Source organism: Hakea prostrata, chromosome 7, assembly GCF_041222555.1.
Source record: "Hakea prostrata isolate BN-2017 chromosome 7, UWA_Hpros_2, whole genome shotgun sequence".
NCBI classification, from domain to species: domain Eukaryota; kingdom Viridiplantae; phylum Streptophyta; class Magnoliopsida; order Proteales; family Proteaceae; genus Hakea; species Hakea prostrata.
Genome location: NC_142606.1, coordinates 19,346,554 through 19,365,916, shown reverse-complemented (window position 1 = coordinate 19,365,916; position 19,363 = coordinate 19,346,554). Strand labels below are relative to the sequence as shown.

The following is a 19,363-nucleotide window of genomic DNA, read 5'->3' as shown; positions in this document are numbered from 1 at the left end:
ACCAGGTAGTGCATCCAACGGCTCATGAGTTGATCCGGGGGCTTGACCCTAGGTCTCAATGGACAAGCTCAAAAGAATATCCTAATCATGTGCGAGAGATACCAATTCGGGGGGCTCGACCCTAGCCCATAGGTTGCTCAAGATGAAGACCTCGAGCACCATCCCCTAAAGACCGTGCCTCCAAACAAATGGAACTGCCCCTAGGTTCCAGCATGTCAAGAAGCTCAGAGGTTGCTCCAAACCCCAGAGGTGCTGCCGTGCGCATACCTAACAAGGAAGATACATGAATCTTACAACACATTTGCCTCAAGTGACATGCCCACCAAATTTTGCTTACACATGATAAAACCTGTCCTGTGACGGTTACACTTTAGTGTTGCGCATTAAATGCATAGCACTGTGCTGCTTAAAGACAAGATTGTCGGTGCATATTCACTCACTGAAGCCATAAAACAACTCAAAACTACCACAGTTTGTGATGGCTCATGCCTAACAACATGGCAAGAAGTGACACTGCATAACAAAAAATTCAGAGAATTCAGCTTCGTTGGTTTCTTTGTCTTTCATGTCCATTGATTGTTTTGAAGAACTACCAATTGGATCTTATCTAAGATGGAAATGAAACTACAGTATTTATAACGACGAAATTATATAAGAACTACTTATTTCAGTTCAAGGCATCCAGGTTGACTTTTAGAAGAAAAAAAGTCTAAGCAAAAAGAATTAGGAAACCAAATAACTAAAACCTTGTGCAAAAGACAAGTTTAATTGAGCTTTCTTCAACCACACTCTGCTAACTTTGGCATAATCAAGAAATTGATTTGTCTTGCTCCATGCCCTTGTATGCTGAAAATCCACCATCTGAATCATCATTCTTTGCCGGAACCTGAGGTTTCTTCACGGGCACTGGACCATCCTTCTCTGGTGTTCTGAAACCAACAATAGTTCCACTTCTTACTTAATATCTCAAACAAATAAACTGTGAATGCACATTCAAGTGAAGCAAGACTAAGAAGTGGGTACTTTTACTAGTAAGTGCACTGCAAGTATACGTCAAGAACACATCCCAATTGAATTGCTTTGCTCTAGCTTCTCTTCCTCCGAAAGACAAAAGTTGAGTTCTCTCCCGCACATAAAAGCCACCCTGTAAAGATACAAAGGTAAAATATGACTTAATTTCATGCATCCTAAGATATTTGTAACCTCTCTTTCTTTTTTTTTTTTTTTTTTTCTTTCTTTGGGGGTTGGTTGTTCAGGGGGAGGGGGTTGTGGAGTAAATAAGGGAACTTGACATGACAACACATCCATAGATGTATAATAGTGCTGTTATTCCCTTAGCAATTACATAAATGCGACTATAAGTTTGGCGCTTCATGCCACTATACTCACATGTAGATACAGCAAGCAAATGACAAATAAGGAATCAACTGTTACTAGATGGAAAGAAAGTGATGCATACAATCTGAGAGGAACATTAGAAACTCGAGAAAATTTTAGCACATTTACTCCATCTTAGCCCTTACAGTATCACAAACTTTTCTTCCAACAAGGGTAACTCCATACAATGTCAGGTTTGACTCACCAGTTCTATGGTTTAGAGTGAAATCTGGTCCCTCATGCTGAATAAGATATGAGAAAGCAATAAGGATGTGGAGCTTGCCTTAAGTATTGTGGACCTCAGAGGTTCTGATCTTGTTCCCAATACTAAAGTGGCCGTCCTTCATGCCAAGTTTACAGAATATAGCAGAAGAAATTGTCAAGAGTATGACAGAAGTTCCCTGTTCAAAAACTTCTAACCGGAATACCCTTCACAATGGGGAGCAAGGTGGGGCTTATCTCAAGTTCCAAAATCATGCAAAGCACTGTCCAGTGAAAAAATGGATAAACAATCAGTCCTTGCTTAATGCAATGGAGGTTTGTAAAGATGAGATCTAATAATATGAAGAGAAACATCTGATTTACCTTTTCACACCTGAGTAAACCGTTAGTTTCAGCGAGAATTATGACCCATTTACAGTATCCACCCTGCTCCCTTAATCCCTTTATACCTTTTACCATTAAAGTGGTTTATTGGAAGCCTTGGTTTGGAAAGTCACGGTGATTCAAAGCTAGCAGTTAAAATAAAAGACAGTCCTTTAGTACAATCTCCCTCCAAGTCACAATTTTTAAAAGCTTCTGCTACACAGACATCTCTAAGGAAACCAACAAAATCAAATATTTTGCATCTTCCGTAGTCTCTTATAGATGAAGGATTATTCTATGTTGAATTTATATTCTGAACTGACAAAGCATTCATTTAGGAGACACCAGACGATCTATTACAGATGCATATGATGAATGTAATTTCTTCTCCATTATGATCTGGCCAAAGTCTCCCCGACCAAGAATACGAAAATATTTATATAGTAAAGTTCTACACTGTGGTATATGAACAGAAGAGGATAGTTACTCTAATTAAGGAAACAGACACATTTAGAATTAGTTGGAAGGAATGTCATAACAGTTTTTGTATTTACTGTGCTACAAGGTACCAATAAGCTAGGACCTTCAGATCCCAAAAGGAACATATGGATTAGACTTCCCTCATGGTACACAATTTCATGCTAAACCGTCATAGTTTTGTTTTAATTGCAGAAAAGGATGCAACTACCTGTCATACAAGCTGCAGCTTCTTCTTGTGATCCAACAGTTCCCAAGTGGATTTGCTTCTTGTCAACTTTTATTGCTGCCTCCCACTTCATATTCTTATAAAAGGCAACTCTCCTCATACAGGCTCTACATTCTCCAAATGCTTCCTCCTCCAGTGTCACTTTCTTCATTTTATTGCTTGCCTACAAAAAGCAGAAGTATACGTTAGTTGCACAGGCACAGCTAAATGACGATATAAAAAACACAGGAGGTGGTATTATGAAAAGAAATCATTTACTGAGTTGCTGGCTTAGTAATACAAACACATAGATTTATCTGGTTCACTTTTATTTTGAGTCAGATCCCACATGATATTGATACTCAATCCAGTGTAGAACAAAATAACTATGGACTTGGAATGGGTCCAAGGATTTGCACCAATATACTGTCCTTGGGACCTGATTTGAGCTTGTTTGGAATCGACGGGCGCCATATGTCGGCTCAATGATTCCTGAGCTCATATCAGTCTCAAGGTAGGCTGCTCTTAACTCTGACCTGGGTACACTAGCCATACCTGAACTCTTAACTCATTTTATTTATACAAATATAAAACATCAACGGGAAACTAGAATACAATCACAATCATATTTTAAATCCCTTTATGAACTTTGCCCATAATTGTGGCAACCTAGAACAAAAGAAGAAACACAAATTTTTCTTGTATTATTGCCAAAGTAATGCAAAAGGAAAAAGAGAAGCACCACCAACCCCCAAACCGGCCCCCCAAAAAAATGAAAACATCCTTTTTTCCCTTCCTTCGAACTCATCAGTTATGAAGAGACAATTGTAAATCCAATTAACAACATTAACTACCCTATATCAAATCTACATTCAGCCAAAAGACAAACCTGAGAATTGTTTATGTTAATCCTCCTCCTGACAAGCTACAACTGCATATGTTTAACTGGCAAGCATCCTTGTGTACCAAAAATACAATCTCCCACTCATGTGTAGCATTACAGTGAACAAATTACAACGTACAATCAGCATCTAAAGGCATGGGCTTCTCAACTAATATTGTAAGCAACAGCGCCAGCAAATAATATCTCAATAAGTCAATCTTCATTGTAACCGATCCCAATAATAATTTCCAACTTCCCCTCACTGCACCTAACAATGGTCATTCAAGTTCGAATCTTCAAAAAATTGGAATCTTAAATGCATATAATTGGGGCCCACAAATAATGTGGTAAATTTATAACCCAAATGGCAATTTTGCAAATTCTACATGCAATCTCTATTAAATGCAAATTCTTCAACTTATTATTGAAGATCCATGTTGTCAGAATCAACTCAGGTTTCAATTGACACCAACAACAAGCATTCAAGGCACACAAAACCCCAGCAGACAATAGACAACAACCGTAGATTTAAGCCAGAGCGTACTCGAAACTGCAAAACTAGTTCAATTGACAAACCATGGCTGTGGCATTGCCATGTTGGAACAGAATTTTGAGCCTTGCAGCAATTAATGAGAAAAGAAACCAATAAGATTTTCAACAGATAAGCAATTCCAGTGGAGCAGCTATAGAAACCCAGAATCTCCGGTCATCAATTCAGCAGATCATAAAACTACAGGTATGATTTTCACTTTAAAAAATCCTTTATCTAGTCCCACACAAAACCCTATTTCCTCTCCTGTTTCTGTAAGCTAGTGTTTCCTTTTTCAACCAAAACTTAAAATGACTCTGAAAACAGCCATTACATAAAGAATCAGATACCGATTACTGCTCTGATACCATGTAAACAATCTGAGAACTTGAAACCCAGTGCTTGGTAAAGAGTAGCAAAAGAGATAGACTGAAGAAGGGAAAGAGATCAATAAGAGAAAAGGGATGTATACTAGAATGTGTGGTTGTTATGCATGAAGAAGTGAAAGGAGAGAAAGAATGAAAAATAAAAAATAAGTGGGAGAGATGAGATAGAATAGGGAGAAAATACACAAAGTAGGATAGGGATGTTTTACTGACAAAGCAATGGCATCTCGACTAATTAGGACATGGCCAACCTCCTAGATTTATGGAAGAAGCCATGACCTCCTTTCTCAGGGAGAGAGCACATGAACCAAAAAAATCATATTCGAAGTTTTCTTTCCATTCCATCTCCCATCCATTTAGTAGGACTTGAAACGGTTCCAAACACTTGTCACTCCTTCAAACCACAGTGACATTTAAATTCCGTAAAATAAATACTTGCAAATTAATTAACTTTGCAAATACACGCCTATTCATATGATAAACAAATTAGTTATTAAATTAATTAACTTTCCTAGACAATTGTACATTTCATGTCAACTCAATATTTGCACATAAGAGTGTTTCTAACATACCAGCCAACACAAATATAAAGTCAAAGAACCATGAAAAGGAATGCAAGTCCTACCAAAGCCACAAACCTGAAAAGAAAATTAAACTAGGAAACGAACAAAATACATAATCAACAAATGAAACCACGATAGTGAGATCTGCCTATCATGTTACACATCTTAAAAGATCCAATTACCCTCTCTGCCATGAAAACCCTACCATAAATCCTCAATTCCCCCAGAATTCTATTTCATAAAATTCAGAAACCAAACCCTGATTGCTGTTTGTTTAAATCCAGCAAAACCCCAGCATGAAAACATTTCTTCAAACCTTCACCAACAGACTCCACTATACTCACTTTGGACAACCCCTTTATTCAGACCTTAGGTTCAACCAAATCCTAACCCTAGCTTTGACCTAAAACCTTTTCTTGGCGTAACAGGACATTCTAGTTCATTCCAAATCCTGGAGGTTGGCTCCTAGTTGATCTCCTACAATCTAGAACTAGAACTACATCAATGATCGGAAAAATAAGAAAATTTTCCTTCAAAAAATTCTCAAAATGTACACTTCATAAAATTACAAGTTGCAGCCAAAATTGGAACAGCAAGAAGGTGAAAGAAAATCCAGCTGGACAGAAATTCGAACTATCCCGATTAATATCACTATCAATAACATTAATTACAATACACATGCACATTGAACCACTTCTGACCTCAACAAGTTTTACCATCATCAAGATCACCAGAACATCCCTTTGGAACTGACTGTGCTGCTAGAGAAAAACATCCTTCAACAATGAATTGATCATCTTGACCATCTCCATCAACTCTATTTTCACCATGAACAATCCCATTCACGTTGTGCAAATTCTGCATCATTGGCGAAAGATAAGGGTTTCCTGCTCCGGTATGATCGGAGAGTCCTGCTGGATGACCTGTCCACTGTGAAACAAGCCCAAGCAACTGGCCGGCAAGGGCCTGTTGATCATGAAGTATCCGGGATTGCATTTGGTTCATTGTCGCCTGGTGCTGGCTCAACATGTCATCCATCCTCTTCTTCCACTCCAACCTTCTCCGCTCCATCCTATCCTCCCATTCCCTATCCTTTCTTAATTCTTCTTCCCTCCTCAGCCTCTCCCTCTCCGCACACTCTTCCAATGCTTCCCACTCCCGAAACCTCTCCCTCCTTATCTTCTCTCTCAGCCGTTCCCCCTCTTCCCACCCTTTCTCTTTCTCCTCCCACATTCGTTCTTGCTCCTGTTCAAGCTCAGCACGGTAGTGCTCCCTCCTCTGCCTCTCCCGCTCTCTCTCAGCCTCACGCTCCTGAAACCGAGCTTCCCTCTCACTCAACTGGGCAAATTGGTCTGCCAAAAAAGACCACCCATGCTTCTCAAAACCCTTCATTCTCTTCTTCTTCCTCCCCAATTCAGCACCATTTGTGTCCACCTTTTCATACTGAAAACCATCACCTCCATCCTCAATATGATTGTTATTGTTATTATTATTATCGTTATTGTTCCCATCTCCTTCATCTCCATCATACTCAAACCCGATGCTCAAAACTCCATTTTCATCACCATCAACAATCCCAACTCCAAAACTCCCATCTGATGAAGGACCCAGGTCGCCATACCGGATAATATCCAAGGCTCGACTTTTCCCAGGAAAACTCCTATCATTAACAGCAGCGGCTGCCGTGGCAGAACCGCTTTGATTAAATTCAAGTGCTATATCCCCAAAAACGTCCTTGTATCGGAGGAAATTGGGCCAGTAGGTGAGACCCTCGACCCAATCGAACTCGTCCTTCTGGTTTTCCCCGGCGGAAGGCTCACCACCGCCGGCGGAGGCCGTAACGGGCTTCTTGATCTTCTGCTTAACGAGCAGGTACTGATGCCTCATGTTCTGGACCTTGGTAGAAGCGTCTTTCCAGGACCATTGCCAAGGGAAGGCAACTGGGTCTAGAGCGTGATGCGTCGAATTGACTTGGGTAGCGATGGGTCGAAACTTCTTTTCTCTGGTTTTCATCTTGGCCAAGGTCCCATCGGAAAGCATCTCTTCATACTTGTCGATTAGGGTACGCTCCTCTTCCTCCGTCCATTTCTTCCTCCTCGGCGGCATCTTTGCCGGCTATCAGAATTCTTCTTTCTATTCTCGCAGACCAAATGCCATGACATCCAAAGCAGTCCACCACACAGCCTAGGGTTTCGATGGATGACAATTCGGTGCTCCAATCGGAAAGAGCGAAAGAGATTGAAAGGTGAAAGTTGTGATTGCTGTGAAGAGGCAATAGGAGGATCGTTCTTGTCTTGTCTCCCCCTTGGAGTCGTCGAAGGCCCAGGAGGAGAGAAGAGAAGAGAAGAGAACTAGAGAAGTGAAGTGAAGTGTAGTGAAGTGCTTTGGATTTTGAGTTGGATTTTCTCCTTCAGCTTCGGATTCTTGCAAGAAACGCAGATCTCGGGTGTTCGGACGTCTACGTGAATATCTTCATTTTTATAGAATTACGAAATTGTTGTCGTTTACTGCAGGCGTTATGATCCCAATCTGACGGCCAGCGATCGACCGTTCAGATTCCAGTCCAGAGTCAAAACTGCTATCTGACTCGGTAGTTCAGACTTCAGAGTTCTATATTTCTGATCACCTGTAGCCCGACCTACCTGAAAGAATCATGTGTCACTTGATTCTTATATGATCCAACGGTTAGAAACACCATATTAATATCTCGATTTGATTGCCATAAGAATCAGCCAACCAAGACCTGATGTTCTCTTTACCATGAAGGTTTATATCCTATGGAAACATTAATTTTCAATGTCAAGGGTAAAGTTGAAATTTTAAAACAATAGTAGGAATAAAATCAGTATATATGATAGAGATGGGGAAACGGGTTCCATGTCTGAACATTGACAAGGGTGGACCCCACTTGAATGTATGATGGTATGGGGTCAGGTTAGTGATGGAGTAGAGAAATCGAATCAAACTCCTCTACCAAAAGCTTGAGTGTAAAGAGAGATCTCATAGGTGAGAAAAACAGGAAATTTTCATACTAATTTATATATTAATTATTTAATTGCCATATTAAATGTATAAATCTTAGATTCAAAGATATTACCAAAAAAAAATCTTAGATTCAAAGATACTGAAAAATCAGAAATGATTTTGTATCAACTTCAAGCGTTCATGAAAGTACGAAAAAGCATAATTTTGTTGTAGAAAAATGAGTTGGCTGCCCATTTTTATGAAGATACACCCAAATTTCGTCTCTAGTTAATTGCCATGTGCAATTTATTGGGTGAATAATTTTTAATTCTTTCGGAATGTGGAGTAAGAGACTTCATTTGTTGGCAGAAAAGAAGAGGAACTGCTGATTGGAACCCAGTCCATAAAAACAATCATGAGAAAAGAGGATCTCCTGATAGAATACCCAAGGAACTGGGGAAGATGTAAAACTAACTTTTCTGGAGAAGAAGATAAGAACTATATGCTGGATGTCAAGAAAGAAACTCAGCAAATGGAGTACCCAGACGTTGATATCCCAAAGACCAGAGGGTTTTGCGGTCACCCTACCGGTCGAGGAGACGGATTCAGGAACAAGAGGCGACAGTGTTGCAACTCAGAGGGGGAAGACTGGTCACCTGCAATAGAAGAAGCAAAAGAATTGATTTAAGTAAGGAGAGGAGGGTTCTGGGTTGTGGTTTGGAACTGAATGCTGCTAGGGATGATGGGGATTAAAGCCCAAAAGAGGAGAAGAGGTAGAAATGGGAGCCACAAAGCAGAGACCACTCCCTGAGGCCCCAAAGCAGAGACACAAAACACCTCAAGACTACCTTACTTTGCCAAGGTTCATTTCCCAACAAGATGGCAAGAAGCAACACAGCTTCACAAAACATCAGAAAATGCAGCTTGGATACTTTCTTTTTCTTTTCATCTCCATTGATTTTTTTTTACTCATTAACTACCAAATGCATCTGCTCTGAAGATGTCAGTGAAACTACACCATTAATAATGAGGAAATAATACAATTGTTTATTTCAGTTCAAGGCATCAAGATTCTCTAAAAATATATAGACTGCTAAAAGCTGCCCTAATAGGGGCATTATATACAAAGAATTAGAAGGCAATCGACTAAAATCCGGTCGCTAAAGACGGGTATTATTGAGCCTTCTTTGCCAGCTAACACTGGCATAATCAAGAAACTGATGCGTCTTGCTCCATATCGTCAGATGCCGAAAATCCACCAGCTGCTTTCTCACCATCTGAATCGTCATTCTTTGCTGGAATCTGAGGCTTCTTTGCGGCCACAGGACCAATCCTTCTCTGGTATTCTGGAACCAACAACAGATTCACTTCTTAGTATCTCAAACAAAGAAACTGTAAATGCACATTAAGGTTGAGCAAGGCTAAGAAATGGGTACTTTTACTAGTAATTGCGCTGCGAGTATAGGTCAAGAACTCATCCCAACTGTATTTGCTTAGTTCTAGCTTCTCTTCCTCCGAGAGGTCAAAGTTGGGTTCTCTCCCACACTTATGAGCTGCCCTGTAAAGATAAAAGATGAAAATATTTAACGTACTGCCATGTATCAATAACTGTATGTACCTCTTCTTTTTTCTTTTTCTTTTTTGGAGTGGGGGTGATATTCCAACACATCATGAGAGGAGAGATGGGAACTTAACATGACAACATTCCCTTCACAATTACATAAATGCAACTACAAGTATGCATTTCATGCCACTACATACAAGGCTAGCTCATACATAGATAAATGGTGAACCTGGTGCCAAAGGCTTCCGCACAAAAGCAGAGTCCAAGGGGCAATTTTCCCATGCAGCCTTACCCCCAACAATTTTTGCTGAGAGGCTGTTTCAATACCTTGAACTCTGGCGCATAAGCAGATACAGCACAAAAAAGACAAGTAGGAATTCAATAGTTACCAGATTGAAAGGAGGTGATGCACGCTATTTATGGTTGTACACTAGAAACTCAAGAAAATTTTGGCACATTTACTCTATCTTTACCCATCTAGTATCACACACTTTTTTCCCAACAAGGGCAAAACCATAAAATGACAGCTTTGTGTAATAATAATTCACTTCCAAATTATTTTTGAAAGAATTTTGGGGAAGAAGTAAGGCAAGCACAAGGTTTGAAATACTAAATACACCTACAAAGGGGTCCCTATTGGGATAATTTGTCTTTCTAGGGGCATAGCATATGCTACTGCCTCATGAGTCTATCTACCCCCCCCCCCCCCCCAAAAAAAAAAGAAGAAAAGAAAATACTCCTTTATCAAATAACATCTCCACCCCCTGTTGTGGGAGGACAGAGAGAGTCCAGAGAGTGCTAAAATACACTATGCTCCCAGACAGAACTCATCCCATACGTATAACCTAATATAGATAGATCAGAACTATTTCTTGAAAATAAAAAGCCCAGTCTGCCGCCTATTCAACTGCTTAGCATTTCATACATACCTTCAAAAATAAGTAAAAGTCAGATACTGTGGTAACAAATTCATTAAAAAGAAGCATGACTTACCACTTCTATGGTTTATAGTGAGATCAGGTTCTAATTCTGAATTAAGACTTAAGATATGAAAAAGCAAAAAAGATGTGGATCTTGTGTCAAGTATTATGGACTTCAGAGGTTCTGATCTTGTTCCTAATACTGATTGGGCCTTTCTTCATGCCGAGTTTACAGAGTATAGCAGGAAAAGTTTGTCCAGGGAAATTGTCAAGAGTATGACAGCAGTTCCCTGTTCAAAAACTTCTAACAGCAATATATTCCACAATGCGGATCAAGGTGGGGCTCTATCTCAAGTTCCAAAATCATGGAAAGCATTTCCTACCCAGCAAACAAATGGATGATTGCTAACAATGGGTCCTTAAGCTTAATACAATGGAGGTCTGTAAAGGTGAGATCTAATAATATGAAGAGAAACATTTCATTTATCTTTCCACACTTGAGTAAACCCTTGCTCAATGATTTAGCCTGAATTACAATCCATTCACTTTGTCCCCCCCCCCCCACACGGGGGGCTCCTTTTATACCTTTTGTTATGAAAGGGGTGGTGTTGGAAACCTTGGTTTGGAAGGTCACAGCAACTATGAATTCAAAGGTAACAGTTTCAACACCATATATTACAATGTCCCATCACAATAAAGAATAGTCCTTAGTACAATCTCACTCCAATGGGCAGCTTTTAAAAGCTTCTGGTACACACATCTCTAAGGAAAGTAACCAAAACAAAAACTTTGTGTCTTCTGTAGTCTCTTATAGATGAAGGGAATATTCTATGCTGAATTTTCATTCTGAACTCACAAGTTATTCATTTCAGAGGCTCTTTTATATGAAGGGGTTATTCTTATAAAAGTTCCATTATGATTACAGAAAAGGATGCAACTACCTGTCATACAAATGTGCAGCCTCTTGTTGTGATCCAACAGTTCCCAAGTGGATTTGCTTCTTGTCAACTTTTATTGCCGCCTGCCATTTCATATTCTTAAAATAGACACCTCTCAACATACAAGGCTCTTGATTCTCAAAATGCTTCCTCCGCCGGTGTCGCTTTCTTCGTTTTATTGCTTGCCCTACAGAAAGCAGGAGCATATGTTAGTTGCAGAGCTAAATGACAATACAAAAACACAAAAGAGGTGGTATAATGATTCTAAATCATTTACTGAATTTGTAGGTATAGTAATGCAAACACAGGGCTCAAGCAATCAGGGAGCCAACACTTTGGAAATTGGAATAGCCAGGATCCTAACCTTATGTCAGGACCAATGAGCCAAGACATGCATGGAGAAGAAAAAGAAGTAGAGTATTAAACCTGATCTATTGAATCATCGTATGCTCGATTGAAATTAAACCAAGTTGAGAGAAACTTCAAAACCTCGCGTTATTCTATTTCCTTTTTATTCAACCCCATCTCCTTTATCTTCTCTTCTTTACTTTTCTTTTCTTCTTCTTCTTTCTTTTTTTTTTTTTTTTTTTTTTTTTTTTTTTTGTCTTTTTTTGCTTTTTTATTCTCTCGTGCTGTATAAATTATAAAACTCGGAAGGGCATTTGCCTAAATAATATCAATCGGATTCTTAAGGGGGGGGGGGGGGGGGGGGGGGGGGGGGGGGGGGGGGGGGGGGGGGGGGGGGGGGGGTTTTTTTGGAGGGGGGGGGGGGGGGGGGGGGGGCCCGCGCTACAACCCATTCCCCATGCTGGTGGCTTCCATCCCTTGTAATGGAACTAAAATTGACCTAAAATTACTTGGCATTAAAATTCTTGCTAACCCAAAGTCAACAAAGTTAGAACGTACATGGTGGACACTACAAACTCAACCTAGATGGCCTAAACCCTGGGGCACCTGTAGGCAAACCCCCAAAGGCTCAGCCAAAAGTGGTCCACCAAGCACCACTTTAGCTAAAAGATAAGAAGTGGGCTCAGAGTAGTGCCCCAACCAGGATCGAGCTGAAAAAGAAAATAAAAGAATGCACAGCTTCCTACAGAATCTAAAAGGGTGAATCTCAGTTTGCATCAACTTCAAAATAACCTAAAAAATAATAGGGAACAAATTTTCCAGATCATATCCCAACAAAATGTCAGGGAAAGAGGGAATTGTTCAGCTAGATCAAACTAAAGCCAAGGAAAATAAATTGTATCCAAGCAACAATGAAGAGAAACTACGTTTTTTTAAAGAACATTTTAAACTTTCTAGCACCTCTTTCCTCCTATTTTCATCTTTTTTTCCATCTTTCACTTGGCATTTTCCTTCTCATTTTTCATTTCTCATCCCATTTCCCATCCATTGTCCTCATCATCCTTGTTATTACTATCAATATTTTTATTACTAGACCTCAGCTTTTCTCACCTTGTTCTGTTTGGATCCATCATGCCAACCCAATTAAGTTGAGATACAGCTTAGTCTTCTGTTGTTGTTGTTGTGAGAGAGAGGGAGGGGGAGAGAGAGAGAAAGAGAGATCCCCCCCCCCCAGTTTGCATATATTGCAAAGGCAGCTTCTCAGTTGGTTCTAAACCCATGAGCAATAGGACAAGTCAGATGTTACCCCTTTTATATATCAATACAAGAACACGTTTTATTCTGATTTCTATATTATCAACTTTAGCAGTACAGAACCTGTTTCAAAATGAGAAAAGATTTAGGCATTTTCTTAAAAGGGGAACAAGAACACATTATCGAATTCATTTAAAAGATTGAAGCAGAAAAGGATTGCAACATAAAGCAGAAAAGGATTTAAAGACAAGATCAAAGTTCTCTTTGTGATATTTGAGTTAGCTCTTCCTTCTTCAGATCCTTCTCTTGAACTTGCAATCCCAACCAAAGCATCACCAGGAGCACTTTGTTAATTAATTAGTTAGTGTGAAAACCATGTGATATCATCTAGGACGTACCGGTCAGACTATATGCTGTGGGGTTGTGGTAAAGATTGCCAGAGGACGTCCCTTGGGTTTTTTTCTTTTTTTCTTTTTGACCAGGTCTCAAGGTACATGCACGTCCTTAAGCCTAATCTGGGTTTACGAGCCATAGCTGAGCTCTTAACTCGTTTTATTGATAAGAGTATAAGACAATACTTACTAGCCATAGTTCAAACTCATCAGTTATCAAGAGATAGATTTAAACCTGGTTAACAACATTAACTAACTATATCAAATCTATATTCAGCCGAAAGACAAACCTGAGCACTGCTGATGTTGATCCTCTTTTGAAGAGCTAGAAGCAGATACGTTCAACTGGGAAGCATCCTTGCACACCAAAAATACAGTCTCAATCACCAGATAATACTGCTAGATATCTTAAGCTAAAAAAAACAAAAGGTAGTATGCCTGAATCGTAAATATGATGTTTAAAGAAAAATAAATATATGTTTCAGTGTGCCAAAGATGCAAATATAAAATCAAGGATATGGAAAAGCATAAAATATAGTTTCAAGTTGTTTCATTGATGAAAACAGGCATCTCAATGACAACCAATCAACCACTGGCTCCCACTTCTATACTGAGTGGTGACAAATTCATAAAGTAGAAGTATTGTAGAATCTGGTCTCTTAGAAAGATGTTAATGAACCCACCTACACAACCACAGTATTCTATACTTTGGTACTACATACCAGCCAATATACTCAAAACCCACCAATAAGAACATACATGCACCAAGAGAACAGTCCAAAGTACCATAAACAATACACACCCTGCTAAATATGGTGGAAAATTACCACATATGAAATACATAACATTCAAAGAAAGTAACACGTGTATATCCGTTAATCCTACTCCTAGAAAAACATTTTTCTCAAACAACCATCTGATACCTCAAGGACAAACAAGGTCCCATATAGACAACTCATATCAGTTGGAAATAAAGCACTGCAACTTTCTTCATAATAGTTTTTGTCATGACAAAAAAGGTCATGCAAGAGAAGTCTGGACTTGCCAAACAAGGGTAGTATGTCAAAAAGTCCACCATTTACAGAATTATATGCCCAAGCAAACACCAATACTGACACCAGGGAGAAAGAGAATGTGTCCGCGTGTGTGTGTGTGTGTGTTGCAAATTGCCTTTGAAAAAGTTAATATAAGGTTAAACATCAGCTATAGATTCCTCAACTACAGAATTCCCACGTCCCAAAAGAGCCAGAACACCACATGCTGACAGCTACCATTGTACATTAAAATCAAGAGAGGAGCCAATTTTCCAAAATTGACAACATTAGGGAAAATATGGGAATATATCACCAATCAGGCAATGTGCTAAATGTAGGACTTAAAACATAACTAGTGAAAAATAGGTTCTGAGATATTCTGCATGAACAAATTACACTTAATTATTCTTTTAGTGCACAACCAAATGGCATTTAAAGGATTTGTGGCTCATAACGCCCAAAGCACATTAAAGCTCAAATGTACTACGAGGACAAAAAGGTGGAGCAGTCAACTGGAAATATCTCGCTCAAATGTACTACAAGGACAAAAAGGTGGAGCAGTCAACTGGAAATATCTGGTCAAAACACTTAGCTACGACAGGAACATTTCTAATGTCTCGCACAGGAAATCTAAATAATTTATCAACCTTAACACAATGATGCAATCCATATTCATCTGGTCAGATGCATGCAAAGACCAGAGAATCAGTTGAATTACTTATTTTAGAATATGCTCACTCGTGAATCCACAAAAAACATTAAAAAAGATGCCTCATGAATCTAGAATATGTCTCAAAATAAATAATAGAGCAAAGAATTATTACAGGCCAAATACAGAATAGAAGAAGAATAACTAACATGACTGAATTATTTATCAATAGGTTGCATTCAAAACGACAACAGCATGGAAAGCCTGACTGACTCATCAGAATCATCAAGGGCCTCTAATTCTTTAACAGTAAGCTACAATAATTACTTTCACTAGTTAGGGTTTGATATAGTTTACAGTCAATACCAAATCAATCGATATTTGTAAATTCAATGCCCTAAAAACAAGACACTACAACATTATGATCAGTTCCACCAAACAAAGTACAACTATTTAGGTGAGAAAAGTGATGAGTGTGGAACAGCGTAAAGTGGTGAGATCCACGCTTACCTCCTTTGCTTTGCTGACATCCTCTGAAGGTGTTTGATGCACGCCAACTGCTCTGGCATTCTTGATAGCATTTTCAGATTTATTTCCATTTTCACTAGATGTAGGAAGCTCAACCATATAAGGACATATCCCTGCAAATCATACCAATCCAGATGTAATGATATACCAATCTTAAATCAGCATATATATGGTATTACAAATTTGAGTGATATGGGAGACCCAGCAGCAGGCCTACAACAAGACCTTCTACAAAGGGTCAAATCTAACTACTGTCCTCTATCATCTGATATTAACATTTTCTGCTTTTTGAGAATATATAAATGTTTCAAGTTGAGCATACCAGTCGAAAATCCCAGGAGTCTCCGCCTCCTTATGCTCACCATTGTTAATTCACTCTTCCAAATCAAACATACAATAGTTTCAGTTGATAATCACAAAAATTAAGGCCACAACGATGAATCATAAAACTGAAAAAACGCAATCTTTATATGAATGAAGCTACCCAATTCATAGTATGCAACACAATGGAGTTCCCCAAGCCAAATGATTCATAACCAACTCAACTAGTAAAACACTGCAGAATTACGCCACATTGTAACAGACTTGCAAGTACCAAAGAAAAATCATAAACTGGAGTTCCATTGAGTATGAGAAAAGCATTGAGCAAAACAAACACATAACAGGTCCTATAAGTTTAGTGCCAAAAGCTTTTAACACCATCAATCTCTTTTAAGGGGGATCCAACCAGAGGTTGAATGGATCAAAGATTAAAAAATACTACGCCCAAATTGGCTTGTTTGTGAAGTTTTTTGAGCCTTGAATCACAAAAAAGGTATGGAGGAGAACATAATTGACCACAGCTGTCATGTAAAGGAATAACATATAGAGGTTTGAAAAGACATTCTTCTGTAAATGCTAATAACATGGCTGCAATTGTATAGAATTTGTTCGTACTTCATACACAGCCATTACAGACAACATAGTTCAACAAAATTCAAAGCCCCAACCACCCCAAAGAAATAATAAACATGCAGCCTGAACTCCTTGGAACCAAAATATCACATGGATTTTTAATTCTTTTCTTTTTTTTTTTTTTTTTTTTTTTTTTTTTTTTTTGGGGGGGGGGTGATGCTGAGGAAGAGGGCTAATCGATCAAATGGCTATTCATGATAGCTGGTTGCACACTCAAACTTAGAAAAAGATTCCCTTTTTTTCAACATATTTTTATGCCCCAAATTCCACCAAACAGCAAATTTTCAATTATCAAGTCCAACAAGGACTTACTGTAACCCATTTGTAACTTGGATTTGATAACAAAGCTTAAACACTGGAATCATTAACCTTTCTGCAAAGTAGACAAGAAGGCAAAACCTTGGACCCCACGAAGAAGTCGGAAGAGTTGAGAGACGATAGCATGGTTGCTTTTTATACGGCACAAACAAGTTAACGGAACCACCCCTTGATGGCCTGAAACCCCAAAACTTCTATCAAGAATTTAAAGAAGTGACACAGAGACCCAACCATCATCTGAAATAATTCCTAATCTCCTTCAAAACACGGGTCAACCCACCCACCAACCACCTTCGACGGGTAAGCCTAGAAGCTAAAACAAACCCAACTCTGCAAAACAAGAACAGTTAACACTTCCACAGAGCAAAGAACAGAGAATCAATCGAAACCATAGACCCACATGAGACATGCTGTCTTTCTCCTACCCACCACCCCAGACACCCGTAACCAACCAACCCAACACAGAGTATCACGAATGACGAAGATCACCCAAAAGAAAATAACATTAAGTCAAACGTTCAGAAGCTCAAGCAAGCAAGCAAGCAAATCAGTCATTCCAAGCCAGAGTTACAGCTTCTTCATACCTGAAAACGGGCAACGACCAAGGTTGGTGGCTTAAAAGGTGGGGGAAATCGGAATTGTAGAAGGAAATCAGGCAGAGATGAAGGAATTTGAAGCAAAAAGGAAGTGAGGCCGTGAGGGTTGTGATTCAGATAAGTGATACACCGAGGTGGTGGTTCGTGAATCTACCACCTTTTGCCCTTCATTGCGTTAAGGTGGTGGTGGTGATGGTGGTGGTCTAAAGAGAGGAAAGAAGCCAACAAGGGGTCGAAGACTTGAAGTGAAGATGGGGAACGTACGATTTCTATGTATAAAGATTTAAAGAAATAATAGATAGATAGAATATCAACAATACCCTCAGCAGATTGGCCGTGCGGCTAACGTTGTCTTGCCACGCAATTTTACCAAAATATCCTAACCTTGGTTTCCTTATTTGTTTCGAACTTTACATTATTGACTTTCTTTTCCTATTAAGCATTATCATTTGCCGCCGCACATATGCTGTAATATAAGGGGGAAAAAAATGAATTTAGGGTGGAAGGTTTTCACGGATTCACATCCTCTGTAATTCATTTCTCTGTAATTCCTTACAATTCCCTCATAAGATTGTGTCATGTGGTATTTAAGTAATCCAACGGTTACCCAACAAACTAGAGTTCAAATAAAAATTCAAATTTATGGGTGGGTTTAAATACAATTCAAATTTAGTTTAAATTGGGTAACCATTGGATTACTTAGATGCCACATGGCACAATCTTATGAGGGAATTGTAGGGAATTGCAAGGAAAGGAATTACAGATGATGTGAATCCAATTTTCACACAAGCAGAATTCGGGGATCTAATGTAACAATAAAATTTTTATTTTTATTTTTCCAGTATATTTTTTCAAAATGGTACTCATTGGATTGTAGGGTTTCATTTTTTTCGATAAATAAAATTTCATTCAATCGTATGGTGGCATCTTTGAGGCCAATTCCTTGGGCGCTAAGCTTTTTCGTATGATGAGCGATGCAGTCACTTGGCCTCGTTTCCCAATCAGGTGATTGGCTATGAGCTATGTTCCACGAAGAGCTAAACGAGCGTATGGCCTTGTCATTTGACCTCTCTTCTTGTGTGATCATAAGTAAACTGCAATAATCTAAGTGAGATGATGACAATACACTAAACTGAAAGTGGTTTAGGAAATGACTTTTGAATCGGATGCACTTGCCTAGTAAGAAAAGGCCTTGGCAAACATGAGAAGTTTTTTCTTTTTGGTAAATCAGGTATTTATTAAGAAAGATGGATACAACATCTATCTTCATTAGTACATTTCACTGTGAAATAAGAATTGGAATTGCCCACACATTCCTTCTCGTCAAGGACTAGGCCCTCCTTGCCACTGTATCTATCACGACATTAGTCAGCAATGGAACAAACAATAAAATACGAACAATGTTTGGTATTTCACGTTATCGGTTTTGCCGAACATAAGAAATCAACATTACAAATGTTAGAAAACCAGTAAGCTGAAACAAGGTAAGTCATCATTTCCACATAAATTACAAGATTACATTAATCACATATGAATAAAAGTAGCATTACCCACAAAAAGCAAAAGAAAAAAGAAGGTAGCATTTTTTACATTCTATCTCTAATTTTAGTATTTTCGTTTCACACATATAGTTTTAAAAACTAGTGCGACAATGATTGCATTTTATATACTTGATCATGATCATTCATTTTCAATTATCTACTAAAAGTTCATGCACTTAATAGGAAGGTAGCTTTCTATTCTATTAGATGAAGCGCGTTTTAGACAATAAAATAAAAGTACCAAATTTTAACTATAATTTGTCATCTCCAAAGCCTTTTTCTAAAAATGAAAGGTTATGTTTGAGATAATTTATACATTTATGGTGGAATTTTTTTTTCTTTCCAGACTAAGCTA

The 19,363-nt window shown here is 38.7% G+C and overlaps 2 protein-coding genes across 10 annotated transcripts; both read right to left on the bottom strand.

Moving 5' to 3' along the window:
* Positions 1-334: 334 nt before the first annotated feature.
* LOC149010358 (uncharacterized) lies at positions 335-7,465 on the bottom strand. Of its 8 annotated transcripts, none has more exons than XM_089163365.1 (5): positions 5,710-7,465; positions 1,963-2,831; positions 1,661-1,862; positions 1,024-1,144; positions 336-929 (listed from the first exon to the last, which is right to left on the bottom strand). In XM_089163365.1, the coding sequence occupies exon 1, from the start codon at positions 7,112-7,114 to the stop codon at positions 5,711-5,713; it is 1,404 nt and encodes a 467-aa protein (XP_089019491.1). In that variant the 5' UTR covers positions 7,115-7,465; the 3' UTR covers positions 336-929; positions 1,024-1,144; positions 1,661-1,862; positions 1,963-2,831; position 5,710. The 8 variants fall into 8 exon arrangements, with proteins under 8 accessions (XP_089019490.1, XP_089019497.1, XP_089019491.1 ...); XM_089163368.1 differs by having other exon boundaries at positions 338-929; positions 1,661-2,108; positions 2,651-2,831; XM_089163366.1 differs by having other exon boundaries at positions 340-929; positions 2,651-2,831.
* A 1,448-nt stretch (positions 7,466-8,913) lies between these two features.
* On the bottom strand, positions 8,914-17,707 carry LOC149010357 (ethylene-responsive transcription factor-like protein At4g13040). 2 transcript variants are annotated; one of them, XM_089163406.1, is made up of 7 exons: positions 17,456-17,707; positions 15,922-15,976; positions 15,582-15,712; positions 13,679-13,745; positions 11,398-11,581; positions 9,409-9,530; positions 8,914-9,318 (listed from the first exon to the last, which is right to left on the bottom strand). In XM_089163406.1, the coding sequence occupies exons 2-7, from the start codon at positions 15,962-15,964 to the stop codon at positions 9,182-9,184; spliced, it is 684 nt and encodes a 227-aa protein (XP_089019532.1). In that variant the 5' UTR covers positions 15,965-15,976; positions 17,456-17,707; the 3' UTR covers positions 8,914-9,181. The 2 variants fall into 2 exon arrangements, with proteins under 2 accessions (XP_089019532.1, XP_089019533.1); XM_089163407.1 differs by lacking the exon at positions 15,922-15,976.
* Between the last annotated feature and the right edge of the window lie 1,656 nt (positions 17,708-19,363).